The sequence below is a fragment of the Canariomyces notabilis genome (genome assembly GCF_033297395.1).
Source record: "Canariomyces notabilis strain CBS 508.74 unplaced genomic scaffold N656scaffold_15, whole genome shotgun sequence".
NCBI lineage: Eukaryota > Fungi > Ascomycota > Sordariomycetes > Sordariales > Chaetomiaceae > Canariomyces > Canariomyces notabilis.
In genome coordinates, this window is record NW_027041837.1 from 263571 (window position 1) to 290584 (window position 27014).

Genomic DNA, 27014 nt, shown 5'->3' on the forward strand with positions numbered 1-27014 from the left:
CCTAACTCTTCCACTCCGTCCGGCCCAATCGTACAATATCCGCCGCCTCCAGGATCCAATACTTCGCCGGCGCTTTGCCTTCCTCCGCAAGCCTGGCAGCATGCACCGCAGCCTGTGCAATCACCTCGGCCTCTTGGCCCAACCTGTCGGCCACGCCTTGCCCAAGCAGTTTGCCCAGTCCCCTCACGGTACTGTTGAGCAGCGGTCCGCCCGCGTGCGGCACCTCTCGCTCGCCCAGGATGACCCCGGGCCTGAGGATAACGGCCGTCTCGAACTCGAGCTCCTTGATCGTATCCTCTACGCCCCGCTTCATCTGGCTATACGGCACGCGCGAGCTTAGGAAGCTCCTGGTGCCGGCGCTCGAGACAAAGACAAAGTTGCGCACGCCGGCCTGCTTGGCTGCGCGCGCAAGGTCCACGTTCAAATCGTGGTCGATCTTCCACTGGTTTGCGATGCCCCCCGCCTGGGCGCGTGTCGTCCCCAGGGACGAGATGACCGTCGTCGGGGGAGGGGTGATGGCCGAGAGCTGGGATGCCCATTTGGCCGTGTCGGCCTCGACCACCGCATGCAGCTTGGGACCAGTCGACTTGGGGCTCCGCCGCGAGATGGTGTGCACCGCGCCCGCAGCGTCGCTGGCGAGCAGCGTGCTCAGTATGTGCGCGCCTACGAGCCCGGTGCTGCCGATTAGGAGGGTAGATGCCATGGTGAATGAGTCTGATGGATAATTATAGAGTAGAAGGGAAGGAAATGGCAGTGATCGACTTGATCAAGTGTGTATATCCACAACTTCGCTAGAGATCAAACGGCCTAAATATCTCAAGTGGTGGAGGTAGGTTCAAGGCAGCTTAGATTGCGTGATCGTCTCAGACGAAGCACCTATTAGTTCGCGTCGGGGACTGGATGTGCTGGTAAGTTGAAGTTCGCCGTCGGGAATTCTCTTCTGGAGGTCTCTCTATCCTGAGACCTATCGGCTCAATAGACTCTCCGATTGCCGTGCAACGTATGCAACGACGCGTGCCCTACGGACGAGTTATTTAGGCCGATGTGTAGTCCGTATCCGTAGTGTACTTCGTTCTGAGCTGCTGTCGTGCAACACATGTCGTCATTTTTTTAGCTTGTGGGTTCCAGGGTCGAGGCGAGTCCGAGTAAACCCTAACCCTGCTAGGGAAATAGATTTTGGAAAAAATCTCGGCCCAATTCAACAACCCCTCCATCCACCCCTCAGCAGCCTCCTCCAGCGAACGAACTCTCAGACCCTCGGTCCAATCCAGCTTACAGAGCCCTCCACACCCCTGCTATCCAGCTCTGCACAACCAGGGGCTGCCAAAGAACTCAACAATGGCGAGCGCCGATCCCAGTCCCGGTAAGCAAGCCAGCAAAGCCCTCACACAAGCCCTCACAGCTCCTTGCGTTTGAACTAACACAACGCTCCCCGCTTCCTAGCGACCTGCCAGTCGAACTTTGAGCAGGGCGTAGCCCTCGCGCTGCATCTGTGGCCTGCGCTGACGCTGGCGGTGCAAAACAACTGGGGCGGCCCGGACTCGGCCGACAAGCGGGACTGGTTCGCGGGGGCGATCGTGGAGCTGTTCCCGGACATTTCCAAGCTCACGCCGGCGCAGCTGCAGCAAAAACAGCAGAGGAAAGCCCAACAACAGTCTCAATCACAGTCACAGTCACAAGGAGGCGGAGGAGTGGGTGAGGACGAAGAGCCGGACCAGGTCGACGTCGAGACGGTCCTGCTCCAAGTCATGCTGGACGAGTTTGAGGTGAACGTTGAGGATGATTCGGCGTTCGAGGTGGCTGAGCAGGTGGTGCGCATACGGGCTGAGTGCTTGAAGGGGAGGTTTGAGGAGGTGGAAGCGTTGCGGAGGAGGTGGGAAGGAAGGAAGGGGAACAAGGTTGTTTTTAAGCAGGCGGAGGATCAGGAGGACGAGACGGATTGGGATACCGACGACGACGAGGATGGTGACGAGGAGGATGGCGATATTGAGATGGGTGAAGCACCCCCGCTGGTAGAGGCGCCTACAAGGAAAGAAAAGGAGGCGCCTGAAGTAGACGAGGACGGTTTTACCAAGGTTACAAGGAAGAAGAGGTAGAGTGTCGGTTGGGTTGGCAAAGGTTTCAGCGATATCTGTGATGTTATTACCGGGTTTTCTCTTATTCTGCACGAGCAGCGGGACCCGAGCATGAAACCAGAGCCGTCAACGAATATTCAATACCGCACACCAAAGCAAACGAACGATTGCACCCGAACGCCTGCCTCGGGGCATAACCCAGTCTCGCTCCCGAACGTCCGATACACACTCCTACTCCCAGTCTTCCTCCTCGTCGCTATCGTCAACTTTCCGACCCTCCTTCGGGCTGTTTGGCGCCTGACTGGGAACCCCGGATGTGGCGCCGACAACGTCGTAACTCGCCTCGCTGTCAGCCTGCGACTTCTCGTCGTTGGATTTTCGAGGCTCGGACGGCTTTAGAAGGCCTTGGCCAGCAGCGGGCGGATGGATGGTAGTTGAGGACTCGGTGGAGCCGGGCCGATTGGAAACCGCTGCCGGTTTGCTGGGCTGGGCCTCGTCATCCGAATCCTCGTCCCAGCCGACTTCCTCCTCGGCGGAAGCGGCTGTTGTCCAGCGTCAGCAGAGACTAGAAGCGAATAGAGAGCAGCATCTGACCCACCTTTAAGCAAGTCTCTTCGCCGGGCTTCGGCAGTCTCAATACCATGCCTGAGAAAGTAATATCTCTTCCAAAAGTCTGCGTAAGGGACTTGGTCGGGCACAAGCTTCTCCATCGTCGTTCTTAGCTGGGGATACTTGGCAAGGTCGGCGCTGATGTCCTCGGTCTTCTTCTCGATGTCAAAATCCTTTGCCCAAGCCTCAAATTCAGCTCCGGAACCGTCCTTCATGAAATTGTCGGTGGTGGTGTGAATCACATGCAGCTGCGCGTCGAAGCGGGAGGTGTGAATCACCCTCTTTCCATGTGCATCCTTGCTCTCAAACAGTACTGTGCTGCCCTGGTCATCTGACTGGTCGCTATTGGGTGGCGCAATCTTGATCGCATCGCGGAAGAAATCCCGTAAATTGCTTCCGAATCTCAGCAGCGCCTCGTCCGCCGCGTCCTCGGCCTTTTGGAGGTCCTTTAATCGCTTAGCAGCTTCGTCCCGAAGGCGGGACAGCACTGTCTCGGACTCCTTGATTGCATCCTCCGAGGACATCTCCCTGGCCGTTGTGGGCGTCGTCTCGGTGTTCTCGCCCCCATCTTCCCGTGTTCGTTCCGAGGAGGACCCGCCAGCGGCCGCCGAGGTATTCAGGGAGAGTGATCGTGTGCGATTGATGATTGATTGGCGCAGATCGCTGAGACCACGGGTCGCGTCCTGGCCCACGGCTGAGAGCTCCTTTTGGGCTTCATGGTAGACGGATTCGCCCTGTGTTTGGTGGCAGGCGGCGGTCAGGACGGGGGCTCAGACTGGCGATAGAGAAAGGTAACACACCTGCTTCACTACGCTGCCAAAGAAGCCCCCAATCCGAGCGCCCCAAGGGCTGGAGGAGAAGGCACGGTAGGCATCCTGGAGGTCGGCATTCAGACTCAACTGCTGAGCAGGCCTCTTGTCGGCGGATGAGGACTCGCTGTTATCCTCGGGAAAAGTCGACTCCTGAATGTGATCGTAAGCGAAGTCCATCACGATTCGAGGTCTCTTGTAGAGTTAATAAATGTCCTTGAGGGTGTCTGGTAGAGTTGACGTCTGCACAAAGGTCAACGATCACATGAGGCTGCATCGGTCTGGGGCTAATTAGTTTGGAACCAACGCCAAGTCGGGATGTCGCCAATCATGCGTCGTGCGGGGCTCTTCTCTCCGGCAGCCGAGCGGACAGCTTGAGCAAAACGCACGAGCCAGAAGCTTAACGGTTGAGCTTCAAGGTCCCGCGGGCCACGGAACGCCTACCTACACTGTATGCACACACATGTACAATTGACTGCCTGATCCTGGATATAGCAAGCAAAACTCTCAGATCTTCAAAGTTCAATCTGGTGGATCTGCAACTCTCGAGGCACCTGCAGACCAAGCTTGCAAGCACTGCGGTTTGACACGGAGGTTATGGGTGCTGATGGCTGGGGTCACAGGTGACACTGTATGTACTGTGTACGGGCCTGTAATTACTTCGTTCCCCCTTAGCTACCGGTAATTCATGCGCTCTTCGGTCTGACTCAGCGCCCTTTATTCGACATGGAGGCGGCAGGCCACAACCCGATCTACTGTAAATGGAGAGCGCTTCTAACTGTCGATGCGGAAGCAAAGATAACGGAGCAAATAATCGTGTACTTCAAAGCTATGTTCTTGTAATGGTGTAGTTAGGTATCCGCATGGACAGGAGATGTGCATGTCGTTTCTGTGGTCCAGGACGGAGATAACGGAGAATGTACGAAGGCAGTGTACATACGGAGTACGGATACGCACTAGTACGCAGACTTTATGGACCCACAGAGCTCCGTTTCAAATGAAAGAGCGAGATTACGGACTGAAGACGGCCTTCAAACGGTTTAACATAACGCAGCGTTAAGCCACTTCCATCAGCGCTTTCAGCCCCTCCAAAGTGCACGGACAAGCCAGCCGGTGACGGTCGGATTCCCAATCGTCGCTGACAAATCCAGAGAGGCCATCATTCTTCCTTCAGGCCCCCTCCATTCGCCATGACCGACCACGCCGACCCACCGTCAGTCTCCTTCAGAAAACGAAACGGCTGATGTCAGGTGCAGATGCACAAAAGTTCCATTGGTAAAGCCAAGGCAGCAAGTCAGGCACCAACTTCTCTTTCTGTTTCCGCCGATCCATCCGGCTCCATCGTGGCCTCTTACAACTTTGCCCTGCCTTGAAACTGTATTGTACGCTACCTCGAACTCGCCCTTTGACGTGGCAGACCACGGTGGCAATTGTGAGCCTCAAGTAGTCTCGTCCGAGTTCCGCGGGGGGCTTCCTCACTGGTGGAGAGTTGCGACGCCTTCCCCCTTCCCTTGCCTTGTGTCTCGACCATCTGAGATACCCCGCCTACTTTGATCTTAGGCAGGAGTCATCCTAGACTATCTCCGCCATCTCTCTTCGACAACACAACACTTTCCCGGGGCGAATCCTCTTCGCCTTCTCTTGAGACTTGCGCCGTCCCGTATTCTCTGGGCCAATTAACCGGGAAGTGTCTCGTGGTCCCCTAACTAGCGGTCGCGGGCGAACCTGGGTCAGCAAGATGACGTCTACCCGTAATCCGCTGGAGGACTTCGTCCTCACCCCGCAGCAACAGAATCTGCTGTTTGCCGCCCTCAATTCCAACAAGCCCAGCAACAAGCAGACAAGTTCCATTCTCAATATGTCGCCGCTACAGTTTGATGGATCTCCCAATCAGCACACCGACGGATTGGCGAGCTTCCAGGGCAGTCCAGAATTCGACTACGACTATGACTTCAACGGACCAGACTCGAGCCTTGATTTCTTTGACGCCGGCAACCAGCCCAAGATGATTGGGGACCTTCCTGGCGCCCCAAGGTCCTCCAAATCGGATTCGCCCGATAATGAGTCCCCAGAAAAGCGAAGTCATCCTGACGACGGAGAGGAAAATACAGGGGCCAAGAGGCGGGAAAGTGAGGATAAAGTCGCAAAAAAACCAGGCAGGAAACCTCTGACCACGGAACCAACTTCTGTAAGTTTAACATGTCGCCGCGCCGGCGCCTCTCTGAAATTGGGCCGGTTGCTGACCTTCTTCAACAGAAGCGGAAGGCCCAGAATCGGGCCGCCCAGCGAGCATTCAGGGAACGCAAGGAAAAGCATCTGAAGGACTTAGAGAATAAGGTCCAGGAATTGGAGAAGCTGTCCAAAACTGCGACCAGCGAGAATGAAATGCTCCGGGCCAAGATTGATGCCATCACGGCCGAGTTAAACCAGTACAAGAAGCAAGTATCCATGCTATCGGGTAGCCGCCTTGCCCACCAGGGCCCGGCCCGGCCATTCGGCCATGCCTTCTTCAAGGGCATGAATGACGTCAATTTCCAATTCGAGTTCCCCAAGTTCGGCTCTCTTCCAGGCCAACCGGTCAAGAACGAGCCGAAGCAATCTTCGAGTGGACCATCTTCCTCGGCTTCCGCAAAGCGGAACAGTGCTGACCAGCCAAGTCCAACCGATAACTCGCGCAATGGCGCCAGCCCGAGCAACTCGAGTAGCTACAGTCAGAATGGTTCCGATTCCCAATCGAAGGGGGATTTGGCCGACGGCTCCTTTGGTTTCACTACACCACCTCAGGACACCGGCAATGGCCCATTCGGTTCGTCCTTTAGCTTGGACTCGCATTTCAATGGTGGCAGCGCCAGATCGGCAAGCTCGCCGTCTGTTTCCTCGAATTCCAACGTTGGCGGCAACAGCTCTTCATGTGGAACGTCTCCGGAGTCCTTTACCCAGTCTCCGATGGGCTTCAAACCTGTTGATACTCTGGCTACCATTGGAGAGGAGCAGCCGGGCTTTGACGGCTTATCACAAGGTGAGAAGCACCCTTGGGATGGAATATATGCAAGTCTCGTAATACCCGAATTGTCCGCTAACCGTGTAGCAGGTATTGGTCATTTTGGAAACACCGGCTTCGATGACTTTGCCCAGTGGCTGCCCCAGTCGGACTATCAATTCAATCCGCAGTTATTCGGCGATTACCGCGAGCCCCAGGAGAGTATACTGTCGCAAGGGCTCGATGATAGCTTCTTCAATGACGCGCTTGATGCGGATTTCATCACGCCGTACAACCTACCCATAACGGGCCCTACGGCCCCCAAAAAGGATCTCGTTGCCCAAATCGACGCAGCCAAGGAAGCGGATGAGGCGGATGGTGACTCCAAATTGCTGGGTTATGATAAGATCTGGTACGGTCAATCGGCTCTGACGTCGTGGACTCTGACTGACCCCCATCACAGGGAGAAATTGAGCACTTGCCCCAGGGTAGCAACGGGCGAGTTCGATCTGGATGGCCTCTGTGCGGATCTTCAAAAGAAAGCGAAGTGCTCCGGCGGCAAGCAGGTGGTTCCAGAAGAAGATTTCAACAAGGCCGTCAAGAAGTACCTTTGCAACGACGGCGACGTACCTGAGGCATGCTCCGCAACGCAGTCTTGATGCCGCAGTCATGCTTTCTTCGTTGCTCTATACTATTGTACAACAGATCAGGTGGCTTGGCTCTCGACACCCGGTTATATGGATAAAACGCATCAGGGGGTGGCCCGAAATAAGGGCCTATCAAAATAGTGGTCTTGGAGAGGAAGTTGAGGCGACGCCCCTGCGGGTCAGAACAGCTATGGATAGGGAAGGGTTGGAGTATAGCGGATATACCTATTTGAAAACATTAGGCTCGGTGAGCTGCGTTTATTTTTGGGGATTGGGAAAGGCCTGGTTTATTTGATGCTCTGTTGACGGTTTGCTTCGACAACCAAGCGGAATCCGAGTTACGTCGGATCTCATGGTTAAATCTCCATTGTCTTTGTCATGGAACTCGTGTGGAACCATGGAGTGGTCTCAGAGGATGGTTGAATCCTACATTGTACCCTTATTATCAACTCGGCTCTTTTCCCAGCTCTTTCCTTTGTTTTGGCAGGCTCGGTTCGGCAGCTTAATGGCTAGTCACTCTCGCTATCTAGAAGTTTGTTCTGTTATGGAGCTTTGTAGGAGGATGAGAATCGTTGGGAATATGGGAGAATGGGCAGAGGTCAGAACGGAAATGCTTATGAACCGCTCTCAAAGCTGCTTGTAACGAAGTCAACTTTAGACATTAAAGGCAGAAGAGCAACTATCGTGACAGCTGTCATCGTGACGCATCGCAAAGCCCATGAGTTTAACAGATTGATTCCACGGTGCCCTTTGGACAGTATTACCTAGGGCTGCCCAGTCTGGCCCTGAGGAAAGACCAATACCCAGATATTAATTTCTGTCTCGGGCCCCTGCTTGCTACACATATCAGTGATCACTGACAAGTCAACAGCCTAGACCAACAAGCAACCCACCGTGCGGAAGAGCAGGGGCGCTCTTCCAGTCATCCCATGGGCCGCCCGTGGACGTTATGAATTCTTTGAGGAGACTCAACATGTCCACGGCACACTTCCCAAGTTCCGTCTCGCAACCTCGGCCAACGGCAGTGATACATATACAAATGAGCGCAGTTGCTCATCTTCACTCAACGAACCCATCAACACTCTATCCACCAGCCATCGCTCAGTCATCAAGGCAGCTAGTTCACTGACCGAGTTTCAGCGGAGGAGAGATCACCTGGTCTGCGACGGTATAAGGTACTAGTAAGTAACTAAGACCATCAGTCACTTCAAGGAGCGTAGAAACCTGGTAGTCCAGGAAAGGAAGTCAAGAAAGGTACGGTAGGCATGAGAGAAGTGCGTGGTTCAGCCAAGTATAGTAGTGTCCCAGCCCATAGAGAAAGAAGTATCAGATCATGGAACCCTCCTACAACCCGACGACATATACCATAAACGTAAAGGGCTGCCCTGGCTGTTCTCGAATGGAAGGGAGGAAGGAAAACGGGGGACAGAGAAGAGGCCAGGCCTGACTGAGCTTGCCTTCCCGCCCTCCGGTCATACCTAGCCCCTGAACCCTCTACTAGGACAGCACAAAACAACAGATGACTACGTCAGAGGCCAGTAGAGCCTAGCAAGAGACCTGGTACTGGAAGCAGAGCTGGTTTAATGCTTTCATCTTGCCCCCTTCCCCATCTCCTTGCCAACCGGCCAAACCAAAGACAAATAGAAAATCGTAGCCCTACCTAACTATGTGACAACCAGAAAATAAAAACAACAGACAACCTTCGCTTGTTCAACTCGCCAGAGGATCGACCGCCCCAGATTCCATGTACACGTATATGATGCAAGCGATTATTATACAGCCCCGTATAGCCGAACCACCCCCAGTTAACCTCCCTTAGCAACCCCCTCCTCGAACTCCCAAGCCAGAGCGAAGAGTGAAAAGAATCCTCAGCCAGTCATCAAGAAAAGTTAACCGATAACCACACGGGCGCCTTCCTTGCCAAGGACGCCGCGCTCCTTGGGCTTGGGGCTGTTCCCGCGGCCCTTCTTGCCCCGGAGGAAGCCAAACACGCCGCCGGAGCTTTCCTTGCCGCCGGGGCCGACGCCGAGCAGGTCGTTGTTGGCGCCGCTCGCGTCGGCGGGCAGCGTCGCGTCTTGCCGCGCCAGGTCGCTCCAGCTGCTGCCGCCGTCCAGCGTCACCTGTACCCCGCCCGTCGGGCTCTCCACAATCATCCCCGGCGCCCCGGGTCGTCCGGGTCGCCCGCTGCCTGCGCTGTACGTCTGTGGGTAGGGAGCGAGCGGGGCCGGCCGGCCGGTCGTGCCGCGCCGTTGTTGGCTGCTGCTGTTCTGCGGCCGCTGGAGTTTGTTGCTCCCGCTGCCGCTGGTGGAACTGGTATTGCGGTTGTTGCTGTTGTTGTTGCTGCCCGTAGGAGCCTGCTGTTGTTGTTCAGGCCCCGACTTTGTTGAGGTGTCGTTGGGAACTGGGCTGGGCGTGGCTTCATCGGTTGTCAGGGCTCGAGGCTGAAGATCCTCTGCCGCAACATTGCCCTGAGCCTCTGTGCATTCCTGTTGTTGCTGCTTAATCCTAGTGCGATATGTCAGTGTCGGGATTGGACAATTGGGATCAAGAAGGGAAGAGAGCGTACTTCTTGTAAGCCGCGACTGTGTAATCAAACGGGCGGAAGTCGGTCTCAATCATGCGGTAGAGCTCGTCCTCCCGTATTTCCTTGTCCGTCGCATCATCTTTTAATCTCTCCCTTGGCTTTTGCCTTCGCGCGCGGGCCTCGAGCGGTGCCTCCTCCAGCAGCAGCTCCTCTAGATCGTAGGTCGCGTCAAAATTTGTCTTCTCGGAGGATGGCACGAAAACGGGCTCGATCTCCTTGCGTTCCAGGGCCACGAAGTCGATGCAAGAGAAGAACTCGTGGCCAGTGAAGCTCTCCCATGTAGATCCAAGACGCTTATTCGGATCCTGCTCCAGAGCATCTTTGATGGCATACATGCAAGGTAGTGATACCGGGGGGTTGGTAACCGGAAACTTCGGTTTGGCAGCCTTGATCTGGCCACTCAAGGACGTCTCAGAATTGCCTTCAAACGGCCTCTGCTCGGTTGTTAGCATCGTTTCTGCGCATGTCGTACGCAGAACCTTGCAGCCTCCCGTAGTCGTGTGGATCGTGGCGTACCTTGTTGTAGATGCATTCGTAAAACAGAACGCCAAGTGACCACCAATCAGCTCTGACATCGTAGCCTTGCCCCGCGTAGACTTCTGGTGCTAGATAGGCCAGCGTTCCCGATTTGCTAGTCAGGATCTTGCCTGGCACAATATCCGAAGCGACATTCTGGCAGGAGGTTAGCCCGGTCCGCTGCCATATTCAAGGGTGGTGGTACACACGAAGTCTGTTAAATGTACGTGGCCGTCGGCATCAAGTAGCACATTGTCCGGCTTCACGTCCCGGTGGATGATACCTTGCCCATGGATATACCTCAGGGCGCAGCCCAGCTCCGCTATCCAAAACCTAACTGCCTCCTCGGTGAAGGTTTTTCTCGATATGTGGAATCGGAGGTCACCACCACTCATGAGATCGACAACCAGGTACCTATTCATGTCAGCTAGGATCGAAAAACTTGCTGGGCCCTCGCATACATGTATTCAATGTCTTGAAAGCTGTACCGCAAGTTGCAGATAAACGGATGGTTGACATGCTCGAGCATTCGTCTCTCCCGGATGATGTTGCGGACGCTCTCTGACCGTACGACTACAGTCGAGCCAAGTCAGCCAATGCCAGGGTTCGACTTCCTGCGACAATTTGACGGCAATCCCACCTTCATCTTTTCGAATATACTTGAGCGCAAACGACAGGCCCGTATCTTTCCTCTCAACGATGCGTACTTTGCCAAAAGCGCCTCGGCCGACAACTCTAAGCAGACGGAAGTGGTTCAGGTTCACTACAGAGAAAATAATGGCACAAGATTAGCAGGCCGTATAACGGAAACCGGTGCCAAATCAGGTAGATATCCCACCTTCACCGTCAAACTCGACGGGTTTGCCCTGACTATTGCCCATGGCAGTCTTCTACCCGACTTTGATGGGCCTCTTCTAAATAGCGGGCGGTTCGTTTCCGTGATTTTGGATTACCAGTCAAGGCCAATACCATGAAACAACATTATAGTCCCCGGGCAGTGGTGGAAACGGTCTGGGCGGCTCTTGAGCAGATTGAGATCAGAGCTGATCGACATCCGGGACCTGTCTTTGCGGGTGAAACAGAGCAGGATCGCTGGATCCACGTCGCGGGTCTGTAGGTCCGTGGGAACTGGAATGTTACTATGCGAAGAAGCCGTGCAAGTGTTCTCCGTGAAGCGTCAATGCCTCAATACCGAGATGTAGAACCGGGCCGGTTGCTTCGCCGTGTTACCCGGCGGTGTTTTCGGTCGGGAGTACGAACGGCGGCACGAAACGCGGAGTACGACGGTAGGCGGTCGGTGATTGAGGGGTATCGGGGAAAGAAGAGGGAAAAGAAATGGATAAAATGACAAATTCCACGATTTAGCGTAGGAACAGATCTATATTCATGAGGAGGAACCCAGGCAGCCGGCTGCAACTTTGATTGAAGCTGGCGATGGTTGGCATTTAAGGGGCCTCAGGGAGCGCTGTCGAAAGAACGTAGGGTTTATTAGAATGGACAAGAAATGGGGGTGGAGTGCTGTGGGAGGCGTGGTGACGGCAAGGAGTCTGGTACTCCGTAGCGTAAGATACTGAGGTGGGCAGCTCGGGATTACCTACAAGGATGCCAACCCCAGCAATATCGCTCTCTCCATAACGAAAGAAGAAATTCAGCTTTCAAGTGTAATTGTACGTACCCTATAACACATGCAATCGTGATATATTACCCCATCTTCTCTTCCCTGCCTCGCCTTTTCTTTTCCAGAAGAACCCAAAAGAATTTCTTGTTTGGCGTGGATGTCGTTCCGAGTGTCTCTCCGAACGACGTCTGGAATCAACCTGGAAAATGACCTTGGCCAATTCGAGAGTGCAGATCGCGCCCTGAATTCTGCATGGAAGTTCTGCATGCGCCGCCATGGCTTTTTACCTTTTAAGCCACACTCACATCTGATCAACAAAGGGTTCAAAGCAGTTGTATCCAAAATGCTTTGTCCCAACCACCTGGGTCTCAGCGGGTAATCTAATGCCACATGGCAGCGCGGCTGACTGCTTTCATTCACAGATGAACCAACGACCGAAAACCGTAAATTGGACAGCGGATTAGAAGGTAGTCTCTGTAGTGTAAAGCTGGTTTTGCAATGGCTCCTGAAGTGCTCCCTGGGTAAAAAGCCACGAGGATGGCAGCCCGACATTGATGAGAATATGAGATCTATCTCCGTGGCCCTCCTATCGCGTGGCGACCACGAGGTCGTGGCTTGCGTGGTTGAGTGGGGCTGGCTCGTGGCATTCCTGACAACCCGGCAGAGCCCGTAACAGACTAGTTACTGGAAATTCACGTAACGTACCCAACATTTCACTGGTAATAATGAATGATTATGATCCCCACCCATATCAGTTGAACCTGTCTAGATTGCTTTACCTCAATTCAAATCCAGCTCCCTAACACAATAGCCTTAACAATACTAACAGTAGAAATAGGAGCGATTCTTGCTCACAGGCGAACATCTGGCTACCTCCAGGTAACTAACTAGCGTCTGTTGGTGGCTGGAAATGTGAGGAACGATGAATCTATCACCTGCAAGGATCTGAGTGGGGTCCGTGCAGTAGTGTAATGCAAACCGAGGAATTCTGCGCGACCCGACGTCCATACTTCGTACAGTAGTGTACAAATACCACAGGAAAGATGCGGGATGAAAGCTGAAAGGATGTGCGGGGGTAGCAGCAAAGAGACAGATTGGGAAATCACCAGGTGCGCTGCCATCAAGTCTCCCTTCTGCTCGATGTGTGCTAACGCACCTGCAATGCGGTCAAGACCATCGTTACTTACCGCCTTACGGTATTATTGCCTGGTATACCTGCATACACTAGTAGGTAGTCGAGGTAGTGTAGGTTAATTGCTATCACAGAATCAGATGCGTCTCAGGATGCGTACGGAGTACATACGACGCTACTACATACACTACGCTATGCATACACTACAGTACCTCGGCAACTTGAATCCTGAACTCCAAAGAAACATAAAATCCTTGCTTTCCCACGTGCAAGCCGCATTAGGGACGGCACTGTGAGACGTTGATGACTTACACTACGGTAGGGTGTGTACATTACAATACATACGGATACAATAATTACACCAACAGCTGCGTGTATGTACGCCGCGAAGAATCCTTCACTCTGGAATAACCTTATTCATGTTACACTACATCCGTCGTTGGGAATCATTGAAAGGTCCTGAGATTACTTGTGAGCACTTCAACCATCAGACGTATATATGTTTGTGCGGATACAAAGTACACTTTGTGGGAATCTGGGAAGCACCTGTGTGTTCGCCTCTTCATATGGCCGCTGTGCCACTTGATAGGGTTCGGCGATGTCCGCTCCCACTGAGGTGTCCAACAACACTTCAACCTGAAACCAATGAGACAAATCCTAGAAAGGCAGGCTTCGAGAAAATTTCCAAAGGTTTACAGGGGTGCTGTGCCTCAGGGACGGCCAGCAAAGAGATTTTTTGAGACGTCTTCGCGATCCAATCATTCCAATGCGGGTTGATTGATGACTGATCACTTGCATTGTCCCGAACCGTCGGGACAAGATCCGTGGGCCGTCCATCCCGACCGTGAAAAGGTCTACCAGCGGGCGAAAAGAGGCGGCTTCAGTATTAAATGAACAAAGCCGCGGGTTATGTTTCGGTGCATCCATATATCGTAAGCCAGGGCTAGCTTTCTACGTGAAGAAGCGGTCTTAACGTGATTACATGTAGTTCTCGCATGAGATACAGTGTAATTACAGTGGGCAGTGTACTAGTACGAATATTACCAGCCTCTTTCACCTCTGTTCCGACTTCCGAGCTGTGGACGACGGATGCTGCACCTTGCCAATCAAGCGACATGGATGACATGAGCATCTAAGACAGCGACTTGACACTTGTGGGTGGCTTCCAGAATAACAGGAGCCGGAACAAACGGAATCGGACCCTGGACACGCGACATCCCTGATACGTACGAAGGTCGGATATCTCACGCGAACCCGGTACTTTCATGTATAGCACCATTCCAACGTTCGTGTTTTGACGGGCTACACTTCAATACCCCTGGAAGCCAGGCATCTCTTCCCAATCGCCCAAATCCATTTCTAGGTTCTGTAACATGGAAATGCCGGCTCTAGACGTCAGACGAATTATTCGAGAATCGAGAGGAACGTGCCTAGATCGCTGAACATCCAATTCCCGCCTTGAAGATGCAGCTCCCGGCATTGACGCGACACAAAAAGGCTGCTGACGTGTTGACAATTGACACCTGCGTAGATACTTGATCTTACCAAGACGTCAAGATTAGCTGTTCCACGGGATGTATCGTAGGGGAGTATGGGCTATAGTCTACCAGCGACATGTTTTCAACCACTGAACACTCCTGGTGGCTTACGACGCGCCTCCCTTTACTCCCTACTACTTCTCCCTTAGCCTCCACGAAGCTAACGTCAGGATAGAAAATGCGAATTTGTTTTTCCTAGACCTTCAACGCTTCACACCGCTCTATCATCGTGTGTGCCGGTCCAGGACCCGTCAGCCCGCCTGCCGACAAGTCAGCACGCTGATGCCGTTCGCTCGGTTACTCGCTGGAGTACTAGATTAATGTTGGCGTCGCTTCGGGATCTCGAGGGCCCTTCGAGACGAGTCCAAGTGCAGTTTGGTATGCAGGTGCGGACGTTGCCTGCCCGTGGATAGGTGCTATCCCTCGCCGGCTCAGCTTTACTCTCATTAATCCAACTCCTCCGCCAATCGGTGCCGCCGGACATGTGTGCGGATCTGTTCCCTTCGTTCCCACGAATCCCCGCATAAGCCAGCCCGCCGCCAACCAGCCATCTGCTTTTCCTTCAGACGGTCCCATGTGCTCCCGTGTTGCATGTACTGGAAGATGCCGACCGCACTAAACCAAGACCGGTTACACATACGTAGTGTAACATATCTCCGCTGCGGTAGTGTATACATCTCTAAACATTCACCAGGCGGCAGTCTAGATCGCCAAAGAGAGGTCTTTCCGAGTTAAGGGGCATCATCCTCCGGCGTCATGCGTCGGGGTAGGTGATGCGGTTGCGGATTGCAGCCCTTCTTGAAGGTAAGTTAAGGTCGTGGTTGGCGGCCAAAGGCGGAAATATAAATGTCAATGGCATTTCTTTTACGTTTCTGACCGGGAGCCGATGTATGATGTATCTTCTCTAGCCCCGAGTTTTGGACATGTTGGCTCAAGGACGCCCGAACTTCATCGTACTCGACGTAGAAAATGCGCCCCAAGAATGCCACGCCCTGCGCTATCATTGAAAGCTGCTGTCTTCACATGAGTTCAAGATACCTAGGCAGGGGTGATACGATACATCACCTAGATAATAGACAGTACCTTAGTAGTCGGCTCTGCTTTCCACTGGCTTTGCAAGACGGCAGGAGCAAGTAACTTGGGAGTCATGAATCCAACCAACCTGACTGCTCATTCCCAAGGCAGCGAATCAAAGAAGGAAAAGCGCTCCAAGGTAGTTTCCCAAGCATACGAAAGGAAATTCGTGCGCCTTCCAGGCCTGCGAAAGAGGTTGCATGAGATTTCAACATGTGGGAAAGTCAAGCCTGCTTTTGGGTCTAAGCGGGACTGCGTGGAAGGAGCAATACCACTCGGGTATCTCTTAGGCCCAACTATTTCATGCCTTACCTACAAATCAAATTTTTTTCCCAAAAATCTGCTCAAACTTCCCTCAAGTAACCTCTGTAACATGCGCAAGACCTCTTTCTCCGCCAACACGGAGCAAACACTAACAGTACGGACTACGGTATGAATCGGACGGGACTCGGTTATAAGAGGTCGTTGCCCAAGACCCCGCGCTCCCCCGCAGCGTACCGGTAACTTCAGTTGTAATTCTTGTCAATGATTGATTGTTTCGCTGCCAAGAACCGGCAAAGCTCGAAAAGGATGGTCATGGGGAGGCTGAGGAGGCTGTGGCACGGTTCATACCTACGACACTGGCGGCTGTTCTCTCAGCTCATGACTAAGAGCTGAATTGAAGCAACCGCCCTCATTTGGACAGTCATGACACTCATGATACTCATCCACCATCAATAACCGTCATGCCACAACCATGAGGCTCCTCAGTACTCGTCAAATCGGGGTGACTGAGGTCTATGGCAGCAACATCCCCCGCTACGCCATTCTTTCTCACACATGGACCGACGACGAGGTACTGCTCCAAGACCTCCAGGCTCTGGGACCGGCTGATTGGGACCTGCCGGACGGATCCGCGGTAGTAGAGCCCGACAATCACCGTGACAGCTTTCCCCGGCATGGTTCAGTCTTTGGCAAGAAGGGCTTCTCCAAGCTCCAGCAAAGCACTGCCTTGGCCAGGCGCAACGGCTTTGACTACATCTGGATCGACACGTGCTGCATCGACAAAACCAGCAGCGCCGAGCTGTCCGAGGCCATCAACTCCATGTACCGGTGGTACCAGGATGCCGACGTGTGCTATGCCTACCTGGAGGACGTGCGCCCGGCGGGGACCGAAGACCCGATGGACGAGAGGTCGAGTTTCCGGCGCAGCAGGTGGTTCACCCGCGGCTGGACCCTCCAGGAGCTCATCGCGCCGAGCAAGGTCGAGTTCTTCGCCGGCGACTGGAGCTACCTGGGAAACAAGACCGAAAGTGCCGAGTTTACCAGCCTGCTGCACCAGATCACGGGCGTCCAGCACGGCGTCCTGACCGGCCACGACAGCCTGGCCGACATCAGCATCGCGTCGGTGCGCATGCGCTGGGCCGCCTTCCGGGAGACGACGCGCGTCGAGGACATTGCCTATTGTTTGCTGGGTCTGTTTGATGTCAACATGCCCCTTCTATATGGCGAGGGGACCAAGGCTTTCATCAGGTTGCAGGAAGAGATATTGTTGCGGGATGATGACCAGAGCTTGTTTGCCTGGTATACAGACGACGCACCGGAGGAATTGGATGATGCGGATACCGTTGGGACCGTGTCGAGACTCAAGTCGCTGTCTGGACTGCTCGCGGATTCGCCTCGACGATTCTGGGCAACCGGTGATATCGCGACTGCTACGCCACTGGCACTGGGCGGAGAACCAGCCGCCCTCACCAGCAGAGGATTGAGGGTGGATTTGTTTCTTTTGCCGTGTGACGGTGTGCACGACGCCGATTTCCAGGCCGTTCTGAGCTGCGAGAGGCTCACCCAGGGCAAACGGGAGGTGCCTGTGATCTATCTAAAGCGGATCTGGGGGACGGGAGACAATTCTGCCCGGGTGCGCACCGGTTTGAGACAGTTCGTCTCTCTCAACGTCCACCTCTGGGGAGACGGTTTCTACAAGTCTGTATTCGTCAAGCAGGACCCGTCTTTGGATTTGCGTGTCATTCGGATCGTGCCGGCACTGGATAATTCGCAACTTCACCTCCCCGGCTATCGTGACTTCAAGCCACGGGGTACCGAGCTGGTGTGGCGAGTTAAGGAGGCTCACCCCAGGCATGCTTGGAACGAAGAGGCGCAGTACTTTGAGACTCGCGACTTAGTCTTTGATATGCCAACTGCCGTATTCCGGATCGAGGTCGACGTTGTCGGACACGACCCTCTGTCCGTGGACGTGGCTGTCGGCATGGGGTTCCACAACGAGAGGACATGCAAGAGCTGGTGCCAAATCATTGGCAGTTGGACGATGCGCCGCAAGACGGAAGACTCGTGGAATATCTTTGTGCAAGAGGTGCATCGACGGGAGTTGAGGCCTGCCGAGCTGTCCACCAGGAACATCTACGAAGTCGACATGCCGACATGGGCTGTCGTTACGGAGAGAAACCGCAAGAAGGGAATCGAAGTTTCTCTGCATATCGTCTCAGACGGGTCATTCACGTCGAAACTAGCGCCCAAAGATTCTAGGATTGACGACGTGACTATGGTTGACGAACCATTCAGCGGCCTGGAGGTGGTGACCGCGGAGGAGCTGAGAAGACTTGGTCTGCCTGATTACCAGCCAAGCACAATCAGGATGGCACAGTGGGGGAATGGCTTCTGGGATCATGAACTCCAAGCTTTGCTGGAATGCTCCCGCGTGGAAGATTCAGTCGAGATTACCGTCGTCCAGAAAGTAAACCTGGGAAACAAGGTGCGCATGGTTACGCCAAGTAGTGCGGCCGTCCTCTACCATGATGGACGTCAGAAGACCTCTTCACCGCTTTGAGAGTTGCGAAAGTACTGCGAAGAGACACTCCCCTCTCTTGATACCGAGTCTCGAAACATAGCAAAGGTGCTATGCGGAAACGACGTTGAGCAGGCACGTGCATTGTTGCGATCATTGCAATCCAGGAGGCGCATTGAAGGGCAGCCAGACCCATTCCTCCAGCTACGCCCAATCCATTGGGCGGTCATGGGCCAAAATATCGAGATTGTGAGGCTGGTGCTCGAAAGTGACGCTGATCCCTTAGGACCCTCAGCCCGCCGATTAACAAGCCTCCACCTGGCTGCCATGACAGGAAACGCAGCCATTACCGACTTGCTCTGCGACCGACTCTTAACTGTCCACCTCGGCGAAGACCGTGGACATGCCCAGCCTACGACAGGGATCGGGGACTACCCCCTACACTTTGCTGCAGCATACACAATGACTGCCAGTTTCTGGACTTTGGAACGTTTCCAGAATCTCAGGGCCATGAACTGGACAAATTTCCTTGGAGAGACACCGCTTCATCGCGCAGCGGCAATGTCGAACAGCAATGCTGTTAGATTCATGACACGTTCCGACGTTATGCGACTCCACTGGCAGCTCACAAACTACGTCAATGCCACGGATAACATGGGCAGAACAGCATTGTGGCACGCAGCTGCTGCGAACTCATCTCACAGCATTCCAGCCCTCGTGAGAGCTGGCGCCAATATACACCTGCCGGACGATCTGGGCCTTACGCCTGCCCATGTTGCGAGCCGAGATCACAACGCCGAAGCGTTGGAAGAGTTGCTCATACGAGGCGCCAAGGTGACCTGCGAGGCCGGCGCGTTGCATTTGAAGCCCGCGCATATGGCCGCCTTGAACGGATCGGCGCGGTGCATGGCGCTTTTGATGAGCAAGAATGCTCCCCTCGTCTCGGAGCTTGACGACGGGACGCCTCTGAATGCATTCCACTTTACTCTCGTCAACGGAAACGAAGCCTGCGCTAGGGTCATCTGGGAGTACCATGAGAGTAGAAAGGACTTGGAGTTCCGTGGCTGGAGTCTGTGTGTCGTTGTCGATGCGGAAGGACCCGTGCTGAAGTGGATGGGCCTGGAGATTGACCAACGCAACTGGGTCGTTACGGAACACCCGGATCAGGACCGGTCCCAGTTAAGCGCGGCAAGCGGTCGTGTTCCTGCTTACTGGATCGATCCGCGCTTCCTGGAGCGAGGGCTGAAATCGTGGTCCAGGAATGCGTAAAGCAATATCTGTATCCAAGTACCTATGCGCTTCTGCTTGATGGGAGTGAGTGTACGGTACGGAACATGATACCTTTGATGCGTCTGTTTAGCCGATTCAGCTGTGAAAAGACCAGTAGTACATTTAGTATGGCAATGCTCTGGCAATACACTGCGATGGATATCGCTGCAAATACCTGCCTATAGTTGTCCTGACTGGCGATGTGGTCCCGTGCCTGAGACCCCTTGGAGTCAACGACCGCATCACAGCAGTTGCAGAGGCTGAGGGTGGGCCGAGGTGGGCTTCCAGCCTGTATTGTAAGTATTGTATCCGTACGGTAAAGTACAGTATAGTACACGCCATGCAGTGTAAGTTGTACCTCCGTACCATTGGTGATGCGTACTATTACAGTGACGTCACCCCTTCACGTGCTTTACCTCCGTCCCCGACTGTTTTGGACATCAGTGTTCAACGTGTCTTAGAAATGCATACCATCCACTGAGAACAGATATTTCTTTCCGAACGAATAGAATCTCCAAAACGGCCAATTGACCATTCAACTATACAAGACATCAGTTGCCAATACAAGCAATGCCTTCCCTTCGGCTACCTACCCATTCCGCCTTTATTAGGGCGTGTGCTCGACGCTCTGGAGCAGCACCCCGCACCATATCCATGACGGTTACCCGGCAGTACCACCAGACCGGCAGTCACCTCGCGTACAAAGACGACCAAGACCGCGAGACGCTCAGGCCCCGGCCCAACGACGGCACCAAGAGCGGGTCAGACTCGGACGTGGCCGACACGGGCGCGGCCTACGACCCCAAGACGACAGATCCCGTCGAGGCTGGGAAGTCGGTCGACCGGGAGAGCGGCGGGAACCCGCTCGAGGCAAGCGGCGCCAACCAGGAGTTCTCGCAGCCGCACAACCCGGAGGAGGCCACCGAGAGGAGGAACAAGACGACGCACAGCGCCGGAGGCAAGCAGAAGAAGCATGGCAAGACCACGACAGAGGGAGCGTGATTGAGAGGAGAGGAAAAGGCTGGTTGCAGATTGGGGGTGTTTAAGCCGCGTTATCGGGGGCTGTACAAATTCTGTCTGTGAACATATGACGACGACGATAGTGCGGGCATGATAAAGAAGGACTAGAGCGTGAAGTCCAAAAGTCTTGTTCATAATTCATATCTTGTTTCATTGAATTTTGCAAGCCATCAAGCGCCTCACCAGATTAATAGCTCCCGCAAAGGAGCGGCGCAAATCAAATTACCCAGTCACCTTCCTCCATCGTCCTCAGCGCCCGTGGGCCCGAACAGGACGCCCCCCCTCTCGCGCCGTTTTCAAGCATACAGACCATCCGCATCATCCTCTTCCTCCTCCTCTTCCACCCCATTCCCTTCCGCCCCGCCCGCTCTAGGTACCTCGACCGCTTTCCTCTTACCCAACTCCTTCCTGCACAACGGACATGTGCCCTTGGCCCTTAACCACGGCCCGACGCACTCGAGGTCGAACCTGTGACTCTCGTGGCAGGGCAGCTCCACGACGAGGGGGTACTCGTCGTCGAGGTAGCGCTCGGCGCAGATGGGGCAAGCGTCTTCGGGCTTGAGGCGGCGCTTCGGGACGCGGTCGAGCCCGTCCAGGTATTCCTGCGTCACCCCTTCCATGTCCCGCGGCGGGCGCGCCACGTCCTCCTCGAGCATCTCCACCAGCGACTGCAGGAACGCCCGGTTGGCCTCGGTCGGTGATGTGGAGGCTAGTGTGCCCATCTGGTCTTGTAGTAGTCGGAAAAGCGCGGATGTGTCGCTTGGTGAAGGCACCGCGTGCGGGTTGTGGTGCTGGTTGGACGAGGAGGAGGGGGTGTCGGGGGAGAGGGTGTGCAGGTGCGCCGTGAAGGTCGACATGTCGACCTGCCGCCGCCGGCGGGAGGTGGTGCCCGTGGGCTTGATGTTGTGCTCGACTGTGCGTGGCGAGGTTAGTTGAGGTAGAGAGATTGCCCCCGCGGCGCATTGCATCAAACAATTGCATGGCGATGCTACCCCGCGTTGGTTCGTGGTGAGCGTACTTTCGTATTGAGTCGCCATGGTGACTTGGCTAAGTGCTCCTATTTCGACTCGATGATGCCGTGTATCTCGACTCTCATGCTGAGGGTGCGGCGGGTTGACAAACGTTCAACGAGCGCAGCAGGAGGAGCTTCGAAATTCAGGGTAGGTAGGGTAGGCAGCTCAAGGTGACGCGGTGCTTGCATCTTCCTCGAGTTGCCTATCTTATCGCTATCGGGCGGTTTGGAGAGAGGTCTGTGCTCTAAGCTTCAGCGCTTAGCGCTATCTTTCGGGAAGGAACGCTAACTACAGGGGTTACTGTACCTGAATTCGGCCCCTGACGAGATCTCAAAACAGCACCTAGTGTACGGATACGTACGACCTGGGACGGCATAGTCGATCGATTTTGGTTTTCCCTTGGGAGTTTTACTATCTGGTTGTCTTAGCCAACACATTAGAAGTTGTTTGCAACAAACTTTCGTCTGAAAGGAACCTGGTGTTTGCCCGTTGTGCGGCTTGTTATACCTTCGTACGGCAGTTGCCAACCCCCGAGAGATTCTCGTCCCAAGGCAAGATCAACGCCGCTCACCTTGGCATCTTACCTATGATCTGTGCCAAGGAATTCATCCAATCGCTTTACACTACTGTCCCTTGACCTTACCAAGCACATGCCATTGGTCTCGGCAAACGCCTTCGGTTGGGCTTCACCTGTTGATGACATCAAGTTAGAGGGAAACTAAAAGGAATTTCTTACTACCCAAGCCCCCTCACCCATTTCCGTGCAACACTACAAACGACGGTGCAGCCAGACCAGACCCTCGAGTTGATCACGATGAACACTGCGACGGTGGGCCTGGCTGTCACCCCTACGGTGGTCTCCACGCTCTTTGCTCATGTAAGTTATAGACGATAATCGGGGGTATGAGACATGGATTAACAGCGGGACAGTATTTCAAGCGTAAGCCTCTCGCTCACAAGCCAACAGCCCATCTCTCGTACGATGAAGGACTCCATCTCATCCGCTCATTTCTTGCCTATTCCTCGCGCCATACCGTCGAGGAACTGCAAGCCTTCACCAGCCAGTGGGTGCCACATCCACAATGGGTCAGGGTCGACCATGTCGAGGTTCCCGAGAAGGACCTTCTGCATGCGGCCGATCTTCTGATTGAGCAGCTCGGACCAGAGGGCATCCGCCAGGTCGGCGGGAAACAGTGGTGGCAGTGGCGCGTGCCCAAAAGCCCTCTCAAAGCAGAGTGGATAGAAATGAAGTCCGACTATCAGGAGCGCAAGAAGAACGCTGAGCCCGGAAACCGCGTCATGCTCTACGTTCACGGAGGCGCCTACTACTTTGGCAGCGTTGACGAGCACCGCTATCAGATCCAGCGATATGCTAGAAAGCTCAAGGCGCGGGCACTTGCACCCAAGTACCGCCTTGCGCCCCAGTTCCCTTTCCCATGCGGCCTTCAAGACTGCCTTGCCACGTATCTGTACCTCATTTCGTCGCAGGACCCCAACACAATCATACTGGCCGGTGATTCGGCAGGTGCTGGCATGATTCTGTCAATGATGGTCATTCTCAGAGATAGGGGGGTGCCGCTGCCTGCGGGAGCTGTGCTGATTAGTCCCTGGGTCGATCTCACCCATTCCTTTCCCAGCGTGGCAGGAGATTGTCCGCTCGACTACATACCACCATCGGGGTTCCATCACAAGCCGTCCATGGCGTGGCCGCCTCCTGACGAGGCAGAGCTCGAAGAGCTAAAGAAGGCTGCTCTGCAACAAAAAGAGAAAATCGAGGGCCAAGTGGGCGGACCGGATAAGAGTAGTGGCATCCCGACTGTCAAAGACGTCGCCGAAAAGACCCATCGACTGATGTTTGACATTGACGGTGAGCGAGTCGAAGTCAAGGAGCAGATCCAGGTTCGTTTCGCTGTTGAGCTGCGAGTCGTCTAATCTGTACTGATGAGGACCCAAGATGTATACGACCAACGAGCTTTTGGCTCACCCCTTGGTCAGCCCCATAATGCAACCGACGCTCGGTGGCCTACCGCCCTTGCTGATTATGGTTGGAGGCGGCGAAATGCTGCGGGACGAGCAAATCTATCTTGCCCATAAATGTGCCGACCCGGCCAAGTATCTACCGCCAGACGCGCTGATGGACGAACAAGCCCGTGGTTTGGTCGACCGGTATAAGCCCACAGACGTACAGCTGCAAGTGTGGGAGGACCTGTGCCATGTTGCGCCGACGCTGAGTTTTACCAGACCAGCAAAGTACATGTACAGGGTATGTGGAGGCGGTGCTTTATTCACCTACAGGTTCTGACTGCAATCCAGAGCGTCTCACAGTTCTCGGCTTGGGCACTGGCCAGAGCCCAGAAAACAGAGATTGATATCCTTCACGACGATGCGATATCTGTCATCTCGACGTCCAGCTCGTCAAGTGAGAGCGAAGAGGTAGAAAAGGCAAGTCCTATGTGACAAGATCGCCCAAGATGAGTGCTGACATGCCGAACAAGAATGGGAAGGAAAACACATCGGACAAAGCGCAAAAGGTCAGACGCCGTATCGAAACCTCGATTGGCAGAGCTGGGTACCCGCTTCCACCGTTCGAGAACCACATGATCCGTCAACGAGTCACACGACACGGCGATATATTTCCCCTAGAACCCCCCGAAGAGCTCCCGGGATGCAGCATGCCACGCGACCTGGTCGGCGTGGTCAAAGTCGGCACGGTCCGCAAATGGCTCGAGCACAAGAGGCGGTGGGACGCTCGGTACAAGCAAACCAAGGCCCGCATTCACATGAAGCGCTTAAGGGACATGGCGGTTGGTTACGAGGTATTCGGAGAAGGAGAACTCCCGCCGCCGAGCGCGCTAGCCGGGCGTAGGAGGCTCGGCACAAAGGAGTTCGAGAAGGCCAAAGCTCGAAGTATGGGCTTGTCGCTCTGGGCGCTGTGGGGATCCAAGCACGATCAGATGACGGTCAAGAGAGAACATCAGGCCGAAAAGACGCCCGAGGTTACGGCTGCTACGCCGGGCCAGGGACAAGGCGCCCGCGCCTTCTCGGACTTGGAGAAGCAGGAGCAGTCGGCGAGGCAGGAGAATCTGCCGCCGTCGACGACTGACCGAGCCACCGGTCGTGCGTGGCGGACCATGGTCAGAGACGAGCACCAGACTGACGGAGGAGACGCGGCGGGCGGCAAGGCGGATTTACGGCCTGCCGGGCCCGTTGGAGATGACGGTGGCGACACTGGGAAGCTGGCATCGCCGGAAACGAATGCCAAGCAGCTGCTGTCCCCGGACGACGCCATGGTGACTGGGGTTACCGGCAAGCGGGTCATGCTCGGGGGTTTGGCGTCGCCGTTCAGCTTGCGCAAGGAGCCAGAAACGGCCAGCATGATAACGCTTGCGACTCCGATGGATCAAAGATCCATCAGGCCATCGACCGTAGATTCAAGCAGCGCCTCTGCGGTGCTCCTGGCGAACGAGGATTCGGAGAATCCTGGGACGATAGAGAGTGCCGAGCATGACCGGAGTCGTGATGGGGATGATGCAAGCCAGGGAACAGCGGCGACCCCTTTCCTGACTCCGTTTTCACTTGTTGAGAGGCCTGGCATGGAGCGGTTCATCACGGCCGAGGAGGTTCCGAGGGCGAGTCCCTAGCGTCTGTGCTCTGTATGATACCCTTGGGATGTTGATTCTTATTGTGTTGGTTCAGTCACATTGTCGGCCGGATCTGGGACCCCAAGCATTAATGCAGGATAGACGTACGAAATATGTATGTGGTGTAAGCCAACTGCATTGGAGATTGATTCATGCAAAAGAAAAATAAACAAGCAGAAGAATAATAAGCAAAGATAATGAAAAACAGAAGAATAAAAACATACAACACCAGGGATTCGCTGGTCGTCACCGACCCAACTACTAATCTGGCCCTTACTGGTTTATCTAGGGGAGAGCGGACGGGATCCCGAGCTTTCCAGTAGGTATGATCGTATGTGACGGAACGAAGGCGGATTCTTCCCTTATATAGTGGATCAATACCAGGTCCATCAGCTGGACGGTCACTCTTTCAGGAGTAGGGCCAGTCACTCTTTCAGGAGTAGGGCCAGGAGGCCGCAATAGAGAAGTGTATAGCAGGTGGGTCAGAAGACGCATTTGATAGGTACATTGTACCCTCACTCTACAGTGCTCTCGTTTGAGGAGGTGGAAATGGAAATGCGAACATGTTCTCGTTATCCAGTCGCTGCTAGTAGGAAGAGATGCAAAGCCACTTTGGGACCGCCGTGTGCTTTAGGTAGGCCTAGCGGAAAAGAGTGGGAGGCCGAGGGGCCGAGGGCCCCTTTCTTGACGAAGGGATCTTTTGGCTGGCGCGTCTCACCTGGGCTGACTGTACTCTATGGGAGGCGTTCGATCAGCACTGTTGTGCGTTGTTAATGAGGGCGATAGCACCATGTTCGGCCGAGTTGCGATCCCTCATCCCCAAATACATCCAGATCTTCGAGACATAGATAGAGCTCGAGTGGATATGTGCCCTTGACCAAGCCGCCGGTGCCGTCTTCCTTGCACCACCCCATGGAGTTCCACCAAGTGGATTGTGTGAAAGCCATTGTGTATTTCGCCCAGTCGATTTTGTACAGATTTTACCTCGACAACGCCTGAGAACGCCGTTCCATAATACAATACCGTCCTCTCCGTCGCAGCCGCAGGCGTACAAGACATTGCCCACCTTCCTAGTGGCATCTGTCTCTAGACCAGGATCGCCGGGGCTCTCTAGATCCTCAAAGTCCAACTAGTAGTCCCCAACCGATAGCATAAATCTCGGTTCTTCGGCATGGGCACGTCTCTTAATCCAACCCGTTCTCGGCCTTCCACCGGGCAAGGTATAACGCAGGGCTCTTCGGTCCAAGCGGGTCACCAGAGTACTGCCCGAACGTCCTGGGCATGTTGTTGGTCACGAACGGCGTGAGCTAGAATCCCACATCAGCTTGTCATTCCATTCCATGCCGTCATTTCAACCCGTTCTGCCTCGTTTCCCTTCCCTTTAATCCTCCTCCGCATGGAATTGCCGTGGTTGCTGCGTACCTTGAAGCCGTCCAGCGGGGGGCAGACATAAGTTCGCACCTTGTGCCACTCGATAATGTAGCCACCCTTCTTGGTGTGCCGGCCCATGGACCCCGTTCGCGTGCCCTTGTAGTAGCCCTTGTTGATGTCCTTGGTCGTAAGCCGCAGCTTGCGGTAGCGCATGCCCAGAAGGGCGCGGGTGGGCTGCATTTTGGCGGTGTCCGGCTGGGGCGGTGTGTAGAGGGTGAGTATGGGTGATCGCGCGTGGCTGTCGACGCTAGGGGTCGAGGATTGATGAACTCGCGA

At 54.6% G+C, this 27014-nt stretch overlaps 12 protein-coding genes across 12 annotated transcripts; 6 read left to right on the top strand and 6 right to left on the bottom strand.

The window, feature by feature from the left end:
* Nucleotide 1: 1 nt before the first annotated feature.
* On the bottom strand, nt 2-703 carry N656DRAFT_769437 (protein FMP52, mitochondrial; the record flags this gene model as incomplete). The annotated part of the gene is made up of 1 exon (XM_064813706.1): nt 2-703. The coding sequence occupies one exon, from the start codon at nt 701-703 to the stop codon at nt 2-4; it is 702 nt and encodes a 233-aa protein (XP_064668921.1).
* Nucleotides 704-1021: 318 nt separating this feature from the next.
* Nucleotides 1022-2283, top strand: N656DRAFT_156363 (uncharacterized protein). Its single transcript, XM_064808689.1, has 2 exons — nt 1022-1363; nt 1444-2283. The coding sequence occupies exons 1-2, from the start codon at nt 1339-1341 to the stop codon at nt 2094-2096; spliced, it is 678 nt and encodes a 225-aa protein (XP_064668922.1). The 5' UTR covers nt 1022-1338; the 3' UTR covers nt 2097-2283.
* Nucleotides 2284-2306: 23 nt separating this feature from the next.
* N656DRAFT_711684 (BSD domain-containing protein) lies at nt 2307-3673 on the bottom strand (the record flags this gene model as incomplete). The annotated part of the gene is made up of 3 exons (XM_064811758.1): nt 2307-2617; nt 2674-3418; nt 3485-3673. 3 exons carry the CDS (start codon nt 3671-3673, stop codon nt 2307-2309), a joined length of 1245 nt encoding a protein of 414 aa, XP_064668923.1.
* A 1219-nt stretch (nt 3674-4892) lies between these two features.
* Nucleotides 4893-7302, top strand: N656DRAFT_156494 (PAP1-domain-containing protein). Its single transcript, XM_064808691.1, has 4 exons — nt 4893-5681; nt 5753-6512; nt 6585-6885; nt 6937-7302. The coding sequence occupies exons 1-4, from the start codon at nt 5232-5234 to the stop codon at nt 7130-7132; spliced, it is 1707 nt and encodes a 568-aa protein (XP_064668924.1). The 5' UTR covers nt 4893-5231; the 3' UTR covers nt 7133-7302.
* A 1707-nt stretch (nt 7303-9009) lies between these two features.
* N656DRAFT_711940 (kinase-like protein) lies at nt 9010-11101 on the bottom strand (the record flags this gene model as incomplete). Its single annotated transcript, XM_064811775.1, has 7 exons — nt 9010-9625; nt 9687-10138; nt 10221-10376; nt 10430-10634; nt 10682-10793; nt 10861-10983; nt 11059-11101. 7 exons carry the CDS (start codon nt 11099-11101, stop codon nt 9010-9012), a joined length of 1707 nt encoding a protein of 568 aa, XP_064668925.1.
* A 515-nt stretch (nt 11102-11616) lies between these two features.
* On the bottom strand, nt 11617-12525 carry N656DRAFT_156584 (uncharacterized protein). The gene is made up of 2 exons (XM_064808692.1): nt 11896-12525; nt 11617-11767 (listed from the first exon to the last, which is right to left on the bottom strand). The coding sequence occupies exons 1-2, from the start codon at nt 12388-12390 to the stop codon at nt 11666-11668; spliced, it is 597 nt and encodes a 198-aa protein (XP_064668926.1). The 5' UTR covers nt 12391-12525; the 3' UTR covers nt 11617-11665.
* Nucleotides 12526-15948: 3423 nt separating this feature from the next.
* On the top strand, nt 15949-17347 carry N656DRAFT_733968 (HET-domain-containing protein; the record flags this gene model as incomplete). Its single annotated transcript, XM_064812690.1, has 2 exons — nt 15949-16480; nt 16541-17347. Coding segments are annotated over exons 1-2 (969 nt in total), but the record flags the coding sequence as incomplete, so codon positions are not given.
* A 1245-nt stretch (nt 17348-18592) lies between these two features.
* N656DRAFT_799206 (ankyrin) lies at nt 18593-19633 on the top strand (the record flags this gene model as incomplete). The annotated part of the gene is made up of 1 exon (XM_064817844.1): nt 18593-19633. The coding sequence occupies one exon, from the start codon at nt 18593-18595 to the stop codon at nt 19631-19633; it is 1041 nt and encodes a 346-aa protein (XP_064668928.1).
* Nucleotides 19634-20071: 438 nt separating this feature from the next.
* On the top strand, nt 20072-20884 carry N656DRAFT_780612 (uncharacterized protein). The gene has a single exon (XM_064815413.1). It carries the CDS (start codon nt 20204-20206, stop codon nt 20633-20635), a length of 432 nt encoding a protein of 143 aa, XP_064668929.1. The 5' UTR covers nt 20072-20203; the 3' UTR covers nt 20636-20884.
* N656DRAFT_780613 (uncharacterized protein) lies at nt 20665-21769 on the bottom strand. The gene is made up of 2 exons (XM_064815414.1): nt 21672-21769; nt 20665-21566 (listed from the first exon to the last, which is right to left on the bottom strand). The coding sequence occupies exons 1-2, from the start codon at nt 21688-21690 to the stop codon at nt 20950-20952; spliced, it is 636 nt and encodes a 211-aa protein (XP_064668930.1). The 5' UTR covers nt 21691-21769; the 3' UTR covers nt 20665-20949.
* Nucleotides 21770-21991: 222 nt separating this feature from the next.
* N656DRAFT_733975 (alpha/beta-hydrolase) lies at nt 21992-25515 on the top strand. Its single transcript, XM_064812691.1, has 5 exons — nt 21992-22543; nt 22597-23565; nt 23621-23929; nt 23980-24108; nt 24162-25515. The coding sequence occupies exons 1-5, from the start codon at nt 22481-22483 to the stop codon at nt 25305-25307; spliced, it is 2616 nt and encodes an 871-aa protein (XP_064668931.1). The 5' UTR covers nt 21992-22480; the 3' UTR covers nt 25308-25515.
* Nucleotides 25516-26000: 485 nt separating this feature from the next.
* On the bottom strand, nt 26001-26989 carry N656DRAFT_780616 (uncharacterized protein). The gene is made up of 2 exons (XM_064815415.1): nt 26730-26989; nt 26001-26614 (listed from the first exon to the last, which is right to left on the bottom strand). The coding sequence occupies exons 1-2, from the start codon at nt 26916-26918 to the stop codon at nt 26492-26494; spliced, it is 312 nt and encodes a 103-aa protein (XP_064668932.1). The 5' UTR covers nt 26919-26989; the 3' UTR covers nt 26001-26491.
* Nucleotides 26990-27014: the final 25 nt, after the last annotated feature.

Coding starts and splice junctions, on each gene's coding strand:
- N656DRAFT_156363 (XM_064808689.1), top strand. CDS start 1,339: ATGGCGAGCGCCGATCCCAGTCCCG. Junction 1,364..1,443: donor GAGCGCCGATCCCAGTCCCG/GTAAGCAAGCCA, acceptor CCCGCTTCCTAG/CGACCTGCCAGTCGAACTTT.
- N656DRAFT_156494 (XM_064808691.1), top strand. CDS start 5,232: ATGACGTCTACCCGTAATCCGCTGGAGGACTTCGTCCTCACCCCGCAG. Junction 6,513..6,584: donor CTTTGACGGCTTATCACAAG/GTGAGAAGCACC, acceptor ACCGTGTAGCAG/GTATTGGTCATTTTGGAAAC. Junction 6,886..6,936: donor CTGGGTTATGATAAGATCTG/GTACGGTCAATC, acceptor CCCCCATCACAG/GGAGAAATTGAGCACTTGCC.
- N656DRAFT_156584 (XM_064808692.1), bottom strand. CDS start 12,390: ATGTCGGGCTGCCATCCTCGTGGCTTTTTACCCAGGGAGCACTTCAGG. Junction 11,768..11,895: donor ACGATTGCATGTGTTATAGG/GTACGTACAATT, acceptor ACGGAGTACCAG/ACTCCTTGCCGTCACCACGC.
- N656DRAFT_780612 (XM_064815413.1), top strand. CDS start 20,204: ATGCCTTCCCTTCGGCTACCTACCCATTCCGCCTTTATTAGGGCGTGT.
- N656DRAFT_733975 (XM_064812691.1), top strand. CDS start 22,481: ATGAACACTGCGACGGTGGGCCTGGCTGTCACCCCTACGGTGGTCTCC. Junction 23,566..23,620: donor AAGTCAAGGAGCAGATCCAG/GTTCGTTTCGCT, acceptor TGAGGACCCAAG/ATGTATACGACCAACGAGCT. Junction 24,109..24,161: donor AGAGCGAAGAGGTAGAAAAG/GCAAGTCCTATG, acceptor ATGCCGAACAAG/AATGGGAAGGAAAACACATC.
- N656DRAFT_780616 (XM_064815415.1), bottom strand. CDS start 26,918: ATGCAGCCCACCCGCGCCCTTCTGGGCATGCGCTACCGCAAGCTGCGG. Junction 26,615..26,729: donor CCCCGCTGGACGGCTTCAAG/GTACGCAGCAAC, acceptor GTGGGATTCTAG/CTCACGCCGTTCGTGACCAA.